Source organism: Calonectris borealis, chromosome 8, assembly GCF_964195595.1.
Source record: "Calonectris borealis chromosome 8, bCalBor7.hap1.2, whole genome shotgun sequence".
Lineage (NCBI taxonomy): Eukaryota > Metazoa > Chordata > Aves > Procellariiformes > Procellariidae > Calonectris > Calonectris borealis.
In genome coordinates, this window is record NC_134319.1 from 7,067,332 (window position 1) to 7,080,452 (window position 13,121).

General features: G+C 39.3%; 1 protein-coding gene across 1 annotated transcript in view; it reads left to right on the forward strand.

The window, feature by feature from the left end:
• The window catches only part of SLC1A7 (solute carrier family 1 member 7), a 56,745-nt gene that overhangs the window by 11,835 nt on the left and 31,789 nt on the right, over positions 1 to 13,121 (forward strand). Inside the window, exon 3 of the mRNA XM_075155746.1 lies at positions 5,187 to 5,402. Within this exon, the coding sequence (XP_075011847.1) occupies positions 5,187 to 5,402 (216 nt within the window). The remainder of the gene's footprint in view (positions 1 to 5,186; positions 5,403 to 13,121) is intronic.

A 13,121-nucleotide genomic window follows, 5' to 3' on the forward strand; every position in this document is an offset into this window, starting at 1 on the left:
GGTTAGCTACTCGTTTGCATGCAACTAATTAGATTTCCAAGATACTGAAGGAATTCCCTTCCTTATTATGTCAAAATTTCTATAGTAGTTTTGGGAGTTTTACACAGATTTCTCTCAAAGCAGACATGAAACTTACTAAATAGTTTCATTGGTTTGTACTATTATCAATATTTTAAACAACCTAGTAACTGACTTCACATTTTTAATGAGTCACACATAATAATAATTCCTGGAGTTGTTAAGGTCTTCCTCTTCCCTTCTGGTTTCCCCTTAAAAGCTTAATCTAGATTTCATTAGATCTTCCACTGATCCTGGCTTTGCTCTTCACCTTCCTCCTTCAACAAGGACCCCATAAAGAAATGATTTATTGTAACCTTTCATAAATCACATGGAGACTGTCCAAAAAAAGTAAACAAACTTTAATCAAGCCATCCTAGATAAAATAATTTAGCTAGAGGTTTTTTTACTAACAATCAGCAATGAAACAATTGAAGTCTTAGTGAAATAATTGTCTTAAAAATCTGTCCCACTAAAATGCTGCAAGTAAATAAACTTTTTTAAATTATCGGCCATATCCAGCTTTTGATCAAAATGCTGCTATTTGGTTTACTGGCTTTCTGACTTTCTTTCTCCAATAAAAATGTAGCTAGATAGTTCAGAGAAGCGACAAGACAGATTTGGCTGCATCTGAACAACTTATTTCCCAGAAAACAAATCAGAGTAGATTTAGAATTACCTAAGTCCCAATAAAAAAGCCAAATATATTTTACTTATTAAGAATAAAAGTATAAACCTAGGAAAGATTGTAAACCTGAAAATATTGTGGAGCATCAGATTTGCATTGTGTAGAGATCTTCAGATTATCAAAACACAACTTTGAAGAGGCTTGAAAGCCACAGACATATAAGGACCATAGGACAGATATTCGCACAGATATACAGCAGATACAACAATTTTGTAGGCTATTCTTCAAATCGTGTAGTTTCTGATAATACACAATTTCATCCAAGGTTTGTTGGATAAACAAGATAGATAGAATAAAAAAAATGAAGCAGACTATTGTAGACAGCAGAAAGAAAAGCCACAGGAAGATCATTTTTACATGTAATTGGAACAATCTATGCAGGAGATAAAGAGGTCATGGGGCTACTTAGTTTATTATGGTGTCTGTTATTATATCCAGCACCAGATGTTTCAAAGCAAGGTGCAAGAAACCTCTTAAATCATAGTAAACAGAGATTTCACTTAAATCCTGCATTACAAGATTTAATATCTCATCCAAAACTCATTAATGTATTTTGGAAGCCTTAGGCTTGACATCATTTTTTTTTCTATACAAACTAAGAAATGGTCCCTGAACAGGAAATTATACTGTTTGTTGTGGAAATTTTTTGCCAGACTGATTAAATGAGTGACATGTACTGTAATCATTCAGAAAAGCTGCAGATTGTTTTTCATTGTCTTAATCCTGCTTTGTCCATTTGGCAATCATTAAAACATGTTACGGAAGCTACGCATGAAACATACATGTGGAAGCTACTCAGCTACATAGTAAGTCAAATGATTTTAATCTATGAATCAAATATCTGTCCTGTTATTCCAAGCCTAACCAGATTCTGAGGCTTGACAAGAATTAAAGGTACATGGTTTTTCATTCCGTTGTGTTTCATGAGAGTCTAGTAGTGGATGGCACGGGAACATCTTTGTTCAGTCTTAGAAGAAGCTTGGGAAACTGTTGGGGAAATTTTTATGTAGCCAAGAGTGTCTGATGAAAATTAGATTCAAAGGGAAAACCTGAACATGATACAGTGATCTTAAGTTAAACCATCTGGAAGCATATTCCTTCTGACTTCCTTATTCCCTAGGAAATAAGAAAAGTACTTTTTCTTGTCATTCTTTGGCTACATTATGTGAATGTTAAGAGCTCCAGAGATCAATGGTGAGGAACTCCTGTGATGTAACTGTGTATTACTACTTCATACAATAACTGTGATAATCAATGTCTCTTAATCTTTATGTCTTCTGTCCTGTTCCCTCTGACATCAAACGTATGAAGCCAAATGAAAAATAGTTAATGAGTGATAACTGTCTCATACTAGTTACAGGCATTTCTTTCTGAAACAGATTCTGAGCAATTGCTTAAAATGACATGACCACTGTTACTCCACAGCCTTTGGAGAACTGCTTCCACTGGTCCCTTCTTAAAACTGAGCATTGCAGGGCATGAAAAGCACAGGGCTTTGTCTGAACCCAGACCTTTGTTCATGATTCGGTCACACCACAGTTACCTCTGCTGCACCTCCACAGTTAATTACTTTTGAGGACTTTCTCATCACAGCATGAACTGAGCATGACTTTATCTGGTGACTGGATAATCTCATTACAGATGATGATCTTGTTAATGAATATCCCCAAGACAGAGCAATCTCATTATTAGCCCCCTCAGGATTTGTCACCTAAGAGCCAATGTATGATGAGATTCTAGCTGCAAAACATCTCCCCACATCCTAACGGCCCAACGTCTTGAGGCTGAGGTAGCACCCTCAAAGGCACGTGAACCACTGGACATTTTTAATTAGGATTGTTGTTCCTAAGTACTTCTGGACATACCTCCCAGGTGAATAATCAAGACAGTTCAAGGGCTATGTGCAGGTTTCATGTCCCTGTTGTTCCGTAGAACAAACACAACACAGTGGCATCAAGGACAACAGAAACGGTGTGGCTTTGCCACATTGACAGTGGCTTCAGGGCAGTACCAGGAAGAGAAGTGTACTGTGTCTCCTCCGTAGTGCCCTCTCCAAGTAATCACTCTGCACGGTGTCCTACCTACAAGTTACATATCTGCTGGTCAAGGGTCAGGCCTTCATACCACTGGTGTCTGTTTCCCTGCATAATATATCTATAAAGAACACTGAAAATTATTACCATGAAAAACATCCAACTAGTTAAAAATCAACCTGATGATATTAATTTTTTCTTTTTTTTTTCTGGGAAGGTTAGGGTGGGGGGTGGAACAGTGCTGAAGTCTAGTATAATATAGGTGTCTCCTTTGGGCATCAAAGCTGTTGAACTGGCTCAATGGCCTGTGAAACTTCAGCCTGCAAGAAGAGTTCAGTCCTAGAAATCTAGTAACAACACAGAGATTGTTTTACAGAAAAATAACACATTAATTTGAGCTAAATATATTTAACTCAACTGTTTTATCAAAAAAATGTTTTAGAGTATTTACTCTTCCGTATGGACCCATCCAAGGGAAATGCCAAGGAACTAAGTATCATTGCTGCTATTGTTTTTTTATTATGTAGTGCTGTGTTTGTACACAGTGCTTTGCAGACATGCAGAAAGGTGGAATTTTTATCAAATACAATTATAAAAGAGAGGGAAGAACAATGGTTACAAGAGAGTTACTGAGATGCTCATTTTCTAAATGATCCATATTACAGTGCAACCAATGTTTCCCCCTGCTCCTATAGTGTTAACAAAATCCATGCTAGATGAGAGATTGGCAATGCAGAAAAGCAATACATTTTCTTAATTAATCTGGTGGATAGTGGGAACTTGGGCACTAAATCCCACCCGTTTGATTTCATTAAATCTACTATAAAGGTTAAGCTGCACTTTAGCATTGGCTCTAGACAACCTCACCCAGCAAAGTGAGGTCAAGGAGATCTCATTCAAGGAGGTGCAGCTTAGTAAATTAATATTTATGAGAAAAGGCCCAATAAACGGTTCTGTTTTGATGAGAAAGCTAGGCAGTGGGGCACACCAAATAGTAAATGTGGTATTTTATTTCACCTGCAGTTTTCCTGAGATGTATGCTTTGAAGAGTTTACAGAGGATTATTCCTAGAATCATAGAATCATTTAGGTTGCAAAGGACCTTTAAGATCACCAAGGCCAACCGTTAACCTAACACTGCCAAGTCCACCACTAAACTACGTCCCTAAGTGCCCCATCTACACGTCTTTTAAATACCTCCAGGGATGGTGACTCCACCACTTCCCTGGTCAGCCTGTTCCAAACTAGCTTCGTTGCCCTTCTTTGGACACGCTCCAGCACTTCAATGTCTTTCTGGTAGTGAGGGGCCCAAAATTGAACACAGGATTTGAGGTGTGGCCTCACCAATGACAAACAGGGGGACAATCACTTCCCTAGCCCTGCTGGCCACACTATTTCTGATACAAGCCAGAAGCCCCAAGCAACACTGGTGTCACTGGAAACTCAAATCTCAGCCTTGGGTCACTTGGAAACAGCGTCAGAGTCTATGTCAGAGCAGCCTGGAGCAAGTTCAGGGACGAAACAGTGCCGTGTCTAATTTGCCTATAAAAGAGGGTCAGTGGGAGCTAAAGCACTTGGCAGAGAGTTGTATAGCACTTGCCAGAGGCAAGCTACACAAGCAGGAGGATGACTGCTGGACATCCTGTGGCAGTGGTGGGCAGGGAGCTAAAGGAGAAAGAAAAGGGTGAAGCGACCATAGTGTTTTCTTTGCTCTCCAGCTCCACTGTGCAGCCACACCTGCCCATGAAAGAGTTTCCTCTGCACGCCATACATTGTCTCCACTTCAGCTGGAGGCACACTGAATCACAGTTCACTCCCCAATGTGCCCCCTGGTAAAGCAAAAATATATTGTGTTTTGTATTGGTTTAGAAAGAAAAAAAATTATTCTTTTAGGTAAAAATGGACTACATAACAAAATTGCCCTTTAGTGTTTTTCATTTTGAAGTCATGGTCTGGCTTACACAGCAAGGGGTAAGGGGCTTGACCAGATTTCCTTCAGAGGTCCCTTCCGACCTGAATTATTCTATGATTCTGTAAAATTATGTGTAGAGTTTCATACCTAAGTTTGTATGACTGATTATTGCCATTGCTCCTGTGAACTGAGCCGTCACATGTGTAGGTTATGGAAAACTATCCCTCAAGCTTCAGGGAAGAGTCGATGGGATTCAGACCCCATGTGTGCAGCCTGAGCTTGCAAGTTCCTTCAAGTAACCAGGATCTCACATGGCAATTGGGAAAAATTCCTTTAGACACAGAGGCTACAGCTTTAATGTTACTGGCAAGCTTCTAAAAACACTGATATGCAGGCAATCCTGAGAGAAGCTGGTAAACTGCAATTAGGAAATTAGGTTTTCAGTTGCATTAATGTTATGCAAAAGATACCATATGTGGTGTGTTTTCTTTCCACAGCTTAATGTCTGGGCTAGCAGCCCTGGATGCCAAGACTTCCAGTCGATTAGGTATCATAACCGTCACTTACTACCTGTGGACAACATTTGTGGCTGTGATAGTGGGAATAATTATGGTCTCCATTATCCATCCTGGTGGAGCGGCACAGAAGGAGAGCACTGAAGAGGGCGGAAAGCCCATCATGAGCTCTGCAGATGCACTGCTTGACTTAATCCGGTAACTACATTCATTCTTTCTGCTTTCTGAAGGTAACATTTTGTACCTAACTGCATGAGAAACTGTGGCCTGAGGTTCTGAACCTAAGGATGAACATTTTGTTTAAATTAAGAAAAAGAATCAAGAAAATTTCAGAAGATGATTTTCAAGTTATCAGATGTTTATACTGTCTGTTTCTAGTAAAATTTAAATGAATGGCCACCAAGTGTATCAGAAGTACTAACAACACTGGGGTAGTTTTTTTTTTTTCACCGCTGCAGAATCACATGTAGCCTCGGGAGCTTATCATGAAATCTATTATTAAGGCCAAGAGAGTATTAAAATGTAATGTTAATTTAAATAAGGGCAGACAGTTGTAATAGGCAAAACCTTAAATATAAGAGTTGAAATCCACATTTTTCAGGAAATAATTCTTAAAAGTGCTGTTACAACTGGTCATAGCAACTCTCAGATGAATGACGCAATTAGAAAGACCACTGCTGTGATCTTTTTATTCCTTATTTTTATCACATTATTTGTTCTGCTTTGTGGCTTTTTCCTGTTTGTTTTACTTTGTTTGGCAGAAGGAAGGGTTGTTCTTTCAGACCAGCATTAGAGCACTGATGGCATTTTTATAGCCTTGCCTGAATATCCTTCTTTGTCTCAACATTTCAGGTGCTAGTGGGATTAGTTTCCTGACTGAACATAGTATGTGCCTCAGATTTATTTTGTTCATGCAGAAAGACCAAGTTTTGCCTTTATTTGGTAGTTTCTCAAGCCGGTGATCTCATACTGTATCAGGCAGGTGCGTCTAGGCCCGGTCTGTATCTAAAACACAAAGAGTTCTCTTTGGAGTTTGACTTATAAAAATTAAAAATGTTACACAGTTTGTCTTTCAAAAACCCAAATTCCTGACCCTGACAGGGCATCAGCACACCGAATACTTTAATTAGAGTTACTGGGACCTCAAATCAGAAGGAACTGGGATGAAAAACTTATAAAGATCTCTTTTTTCCCTTCCAAGTTGCACTTAGCCAGGCCATCTGAAACCTGCATGTTTTTCTATTGTATCAATGTCTTAATGAGAATGGGCCAAATTATATTAGTCATGGAGCAGCAGCTGAGCGCACTCTCTTTTGTAGCTTTCCACAAACCACCATCTTCATCTCCAATGGGAAGATGCCCGCTTCATGGCATCTGTATCTCCCCAGTGACTTTGCCGTGTAATCTTAATGATTATCTTCATAGTGACAGTGTTTGGAAACAGTTTCTGGCGTGCTGAGCTGTTTCTAAGGCGTCGGTTTTAGACAAGTAAAGGCATAGTGAGACATATGGTGCAGTGTTACATCCAAACCAACCTTACAGCTGTCTCTGGAAAGGGTGTCCCTCACCATAGGTTCCCATCCCCTTCTTCACACCAGCCCATTTGCTTTTTGAGACCCAGAGTAAGCTAGTTCATGAAGATGAGTCAGATGAAAAGTAATTTGGGCATGCAAAATCTAAATTCAGTTTGGGCACGCAAAATTTAAATTCAGTTCTATAATATGTTTGCACAAAACAACTGAATGTCTGTATGACTGGAACCTGAGATCTGAGTTACGATCTCATCTCTTCATCTCTGTCTGGCTAGTCCCTGTACACCACGGGTTTAGTGGTGAGGTTTGGGAACACTTCATTCTGCTGAGCCTCATTGCAGATAAAAGACTATGTCCTGATCTAAACATTTGCAAATATAATCTATAATTTCACTTCCTACAAACATTTACCTGAGCAAATTATAATAGTTTGCATGCATATTTCAGGTATTCATGTTTCCAACCAGTGCTTTTAGTTTGCAAAACCTTAAAGTCTTCACTGGTTTGGGCAGGTGTCAACGATGACAGGCCAACGAGCCACTCTCATTACCGACGCTTAAAAAGAGGGAATAAAGCTCTCTTCTTTTGCTGGGCTAAGCAGCAGTCACAGCTGCAATCTTTCTACCCCGAGTCCACAAACTGATGGTTTTTATTTCTCCACTACAGAAATAACCACATTTGCTAAATAAATAAATAAGAATAACACAACTGTGGGGAATGGGCTTTCAGCCTAGGCAAACACTATGGGTGAAATCCTGGCTCTGCTGAAGTCAATTGCAAAACTCCTAAATATCTATGTGGAAGTCTGGATTAAATGTAATGATGTATCTGCTGGTTTGAGCTAGAAAAGCTGATCCTTTAGCTCAACGATAAATCACTTCCATTCACAGCTGGAGACCATCTTTTTAGGCCCAGATTGGCTTATCTTCTCAATTCATTAATTTCCTCTCAATTTATCAATTGCATATGTGCACAGAAGTTTACACAGGAAACATCTGGTATTCTGCAAATGAAGAATGCTAAATGTAGAAGTGGAGAGATGATATATGTGACATAATTGTGGGGTTTATTTTAAAAGCATGAATTTTGGCATGGTGATACACGTATTCATCCTCACTGATTTCAGATTTGAAGCCACTTTGAAATGATTAAAAACATTATTATTTCTTGTGATGTTATATACGACATTGTCAGGTCTGGAATTTTTGGCAGGGAGGATGTTGCTAGAAATTTAACTTCTGGAAATTTTGGGTGAGGTTTTTGCTTTTAGAAGTGGTTTTAATTAGAAATTAAAGAATGTACTGACTTAGCAATAAATGAAACTAAGAACTGCTGCAGAGCCGCATGGTCATCCTAAACACCTGCAACATTAATCAATAATTACATTATTATTCTGCATTATTTAGTCTTTATACCTAAAATCTTTAGTGCTGCTTTGGCCTTAAATGTCTGAATATTTGCGTAACTCTGATCCATCTTTAAACCAAATACATCTTCTGCTGTCTGTGGAAGATACCCATTTAACTAGGTAGTTCACCTTCGTACCTGTGCAGGAATCTCCCCTTCCATAACTTGCCCGTCTCTATCGGCAGTGTGCCAGGATCCAGGCTAAGGACACGTAGTTCAGAAGGCAGCTGTGAGTCTGAAGCTGTGCAGGAGATGCTGTTCTGAAGATGCTTCTCTCTTTAGCTGCCACTTTATTACTACATTGAGACAGATGTACAAATCTGCCTTAATTATATTCAAGGTTTCTGGTACAAGCACTGCAAGGCTCATGAAAGTATATTTTCTTCCATATTTAAAACTATAAATCCTCAGGCTAAGGATCATCTTGTTCTCTTTAATGCACTGAAGTACCTCGTGCTTTATGAATTTTAATGGATTTATTTTCATGATATGCAATACTTCTGTGAGGTAGGCAAGGACCATTTTCCTTTCTTACAGCTAGAGAATCAAGACACATGGAAAAGAAATTACCTCACTGAGGATTGTTCAGAAAAATCTGTGGTGCCAGAGGAAATATTCCCAGCTTGTACGAGACCTAGTAGAGGTCTTGTTCTAGGAACGTGTCTTTTGGGACACCTCAATGGAAGTAATAGCAATGAATCAACACACATCTTTACCTTCTCTTTCCTGTGTGAATTATTGAAATTAACTCTGTACTATGTCCCAAAAAATAAAAGAGAGAATTTTTAGTAGCCTTTTGTGAGTTAAGAAATTAAGAAAGGCAAGATATCAATTTTTTAAAATAATTCAGACTTTGGGTGTTTTATTTAAAAGCACAAAATGGGACATACTTAGAGGAATAGTGTTCAATTTAAAATATTAGGTTTGTTTAATTCTGCAACATATATTCACCTGACAAGCAGAATAGAAAATGCCTATAATGGGGGATGAACATTTGTAAAACAAGATATATGACTCAGGACCACAATGTTTACATTAGCAATTAATATTTCCACCACATTCTGCTGCCGTTATTAAAATAGCTTTGATTTAGAAGGGTAAATCTTGTGGCAAATTAAATCATGCTATTTGCTTTTGTCACCAAGAGAAACAAAATTTGGCTGATGAGATAAAAATGAACAAGCAAACACTATAAACATTCACATGAGGAAACAAATCCCAGCCAAACTGGGGGTTCACCCTCCTGTTTTATATAAGGCTGACTGTGTGTGCAAATCTGGGCACCAGCAAGTGCAGGGTTCACAGACATTTTTAGTCCTTCTCAAGTCTAACCAGACAGCACGACATCGCAAGCTTATTCAGTTCAAAAGTTCCAAATAAAACAATTCAGTGAATACAGTCAGGATCAAATCATGCCTTAACCCATGACACACAAGTTTGTACATTTCTGAAATTTACTGGAAGGATAAGTCAGAGCATTTTACCACTGAATATTCAGGATTGCATCCAATTTAATAGCAGGTATGGGGAAACTCAATCTGGCTTAACTAAGACAGGGGTTTTTTTTAAAACCATTAATAGTTAGAAGAGGATATAAACACTGTAGAGGATTTATGTTTTCATGGGAATCCTGAGCACTCTTTAAAATAATTTTGTTTCCCTCTTTTCAAGCTAAGGGATATATTCTATTTTATAGAAATGGTGTTTCTTAAAAATAGGGCAGGAGAAACCTCATATCTGCTGTAGTTTGGAAAAAGTCCAGGCCATGCAGAACCAGAAATCACACTTTAAAAAGTTTACAGCTGAAGACTGAATTGTATATACACACAATAAGATATTTAAGACTGCATTAAATGATCCAACATTTAAACTGTGAAAGAAGAATAACTTTGCCCTATGTATCTTCTGCCAAAAGACACTGTGTACTGTGATAGAAATATTTATCTGTCCCCTATGGCAAACTACCAGTTTTTACTCATTTCAGATCACCAGTTTTCTTTTATGTCACAAAACCAGCCTGGTGCCAGCGCTGTTCTGCACTGTATGTGACCAGATGTTCACTTCCGGTTAATTTTTAAGCAGTTCAAGCTGCACATAAGCCCAAACCCAAGTATTTACAAAGGACTCTGAAGCCCCTAAATGTGTGGTTCCTATCTGACACAAAAGGAAACCGACATGGAAAAAAGATAATTCCTTGATGAAAACAACACTGGGGAGATGGACTATGAAGCAGTTTCTGCTCTCTGGTCAGGAGGCCTTAGTCACAGAGGGGGAGGTGCATGGGGGCCAGGAGTTAAAACTGCTGGCTTCAACCCTAAAGGGAAATAAACTGTCCATCCTCCTGACAATTGGCCTGGACACATTCCAATGTAAATGTAAACTTTTTATGAAATAACTTTGCTTTGCTGGAACCATAGTGGAAATGCGTTGGTCCTGTCATGCTACCTTTGATATGATTCAGCCTTTTCAAGATTCCTAAAGATGTGATGTACTTGTGCTTCCGCTCCAAAGAATGATTTTCTCAGAAAGCCATAGCCCTGTTGGGGCTGTGTCAGGACCTTTTCTTTCAGAAGAAGCAGGGTAAAGAGGTTCACCCTCCAGATCCCTTACTGGAACTGAAAGGCCATGCAGCAGTGTCATCCTCAGGACAGATAAAAAGTCCATGTGTTTGGCAAAACGATTCCACAATGAGTTCTGCTCTGATCTGCAAAAAGACAATTAGTGTCTTTTTAGTGATTTTTGCATTCTATTAGTATCTTTTATCACAATAATGAGGATTTAAATTCCTCATTAATTCTGCAAAAGCCTTCTTTGGTCCTTTTATCAGGAGGTAGTAAGATTGATACTGAGAAATGAGATGAGGCACTGGAGGTGACTACTGATGTTCAAGATGCATCCTCCCATGCGCCCTGAGGTCATGTGTTCAGTCTTGCTGAATAAAATTTTGCCCTTGATTTTGGGAGTGCAAACCTTGATGGAGCCCACTGACGCCAGCAGGAAGGTATTTCAGATGTATACCCATATGACTAAGGACAGGATTTGTGGCTCTTGTGGTACAGTAATGATAGTCAGGAGTCTACACAGCTGATGATGAAATCATGCAGAGGACAGCAAAAGCAAACGAATTTTTGAGATTAAGATAATGTCACTGAGAAGGACTTCAGCCTATAGTAAATAAGAGCCACAGTGCTGTTCATTCTTGTGCACAGCTGTAAAACCTGGAAACTTTACAGTTGTCATGTCAAGCTACTCAGACTCCATTTTTATTCTCTCTGTGTCTTTGCTGTATAGAGTGACAGGGTAAGATCTCAAACACTGAAGTATTAGAATACTGTCAAATACCCAGTCTTAAAACAATGTTCGTGCAAGCTCAGCTATGCTAGTTCAAATTTGAGAGCAGTGTGTCCAAAGCCATTTTATGCCCAGTGCAAATATAGGCCAATAAAATATTACGAGGACACGTATGTAGCAAAAACCCAGTCTGGTGGCATTAATTCCACAGCGTGGGAGACCGCAGCCAAAGACTGTCTGGTATGGCAGCAATTAGGTACTGATAACATCAAAGTCTGAGAGCAAAACCAGATTGCTGCTGCAGAGCACAGAGTGCCCCAGAGGGAATGAGTGTTCTGAATCGAGGAAACGACATCTGCCGTACCTGTGGCTGCTCTTGTGCTAGAGCAGCTGGCCTAATTTCTTATTAAAAATATCTGCAAAAGCTGAATGCTTTGAGTTAACAGATGTTGTAGTCAGCACTTAGAATGAGTATTTCAGATATTCAGTAGTATAACTGCAACCAGAATTTGGCCTATTATTTCTAATAGAAGTTATCCAGCAGCCATCAGACTGGCTATCCCAGTAGCTGTAGGCTCATGTTCTGTGGACAATTTGGCTAACGGCATGAGCAGTAAAACAGTTTAACAGTGCTGATATTTGTATCACTACTGTAGTTCTTAGAGTGCTGATATTTGTATCACTACTGTAGTTCTTAGAGTGCTGATATTTGTATCACTACTGTAGTTCTTAGAGTCAGCAACCTTCTGAAGAGAGCAAGAGGGCTCCCACATCCTGGAGGCAGTGCCAAGGCACAGCCTGAGCTGAAAAATGGCTTCCTAACACAATTCAGCTTCCTAAAGCAGCAGAAAACTAGGGGAGAAAAAATGAGTGAATATTGTTAATTGCTAAGTTTATTGCCGGGAGACAATGGAGAAGGAAAAAGGACCTCCCAGTTTGGGCAGTGGTAAGGTGCTAAGTAGTCCTACATGCAATGGGAAGCTGCACCCTCAAAACTGCTCCTTAGACCAGGTGCTGCCTATACTTGATATAAGTCTTCAGGATTTTCTTCAAATTCCATGGCTACCAAATTGCAGAACACACGGTGCCTTAGTCATACATACACATTTCTAACTTGATACATGCTTATGTCTGAATCCTCTTATCCCATACAGAATTAGGGAAGGACTCCAGAATTTGCTAGTAGAACGAACCAGCCTGTGCATCACAGCAGGATGCAGTCACAGAAGGTGTTTAGTGGGTCACTTGTGCGTATATGCTGCTATCACAGCAAATGCAGGCCAGGCATGCTGTGCCAGCTGTGGCTCAATAGCTGATGGTTTGTAGAAGGTTCATTGAGCTGATATTGAAGTTACATGCACATTCACTCTTTTAGCCTCTGTTGAATGCTCCTGCTCTGTCTGGCAGAATTCCTGAAGCAGAAGATGCTCTGGGAAATGTTCTTCCTCAGGGCAGACAGTATTTAGCTCTTAATATTTTATGTAACCAGAAACCATATGTCTCAGTTTCTGTTTTACAATCACATTCTTGTCTTAGACCTAAATTTATCTATGTTCCACACCAGCCTCACTCACTGTTATTCACTATATTTAATTCCCTATTATTATATGAAATTATTTTTGCCAGGAATGCTGAGTTGTGCCACTGAGGTTAGAGACAATGTTGCTTGTACTAGAGAAATTAATCC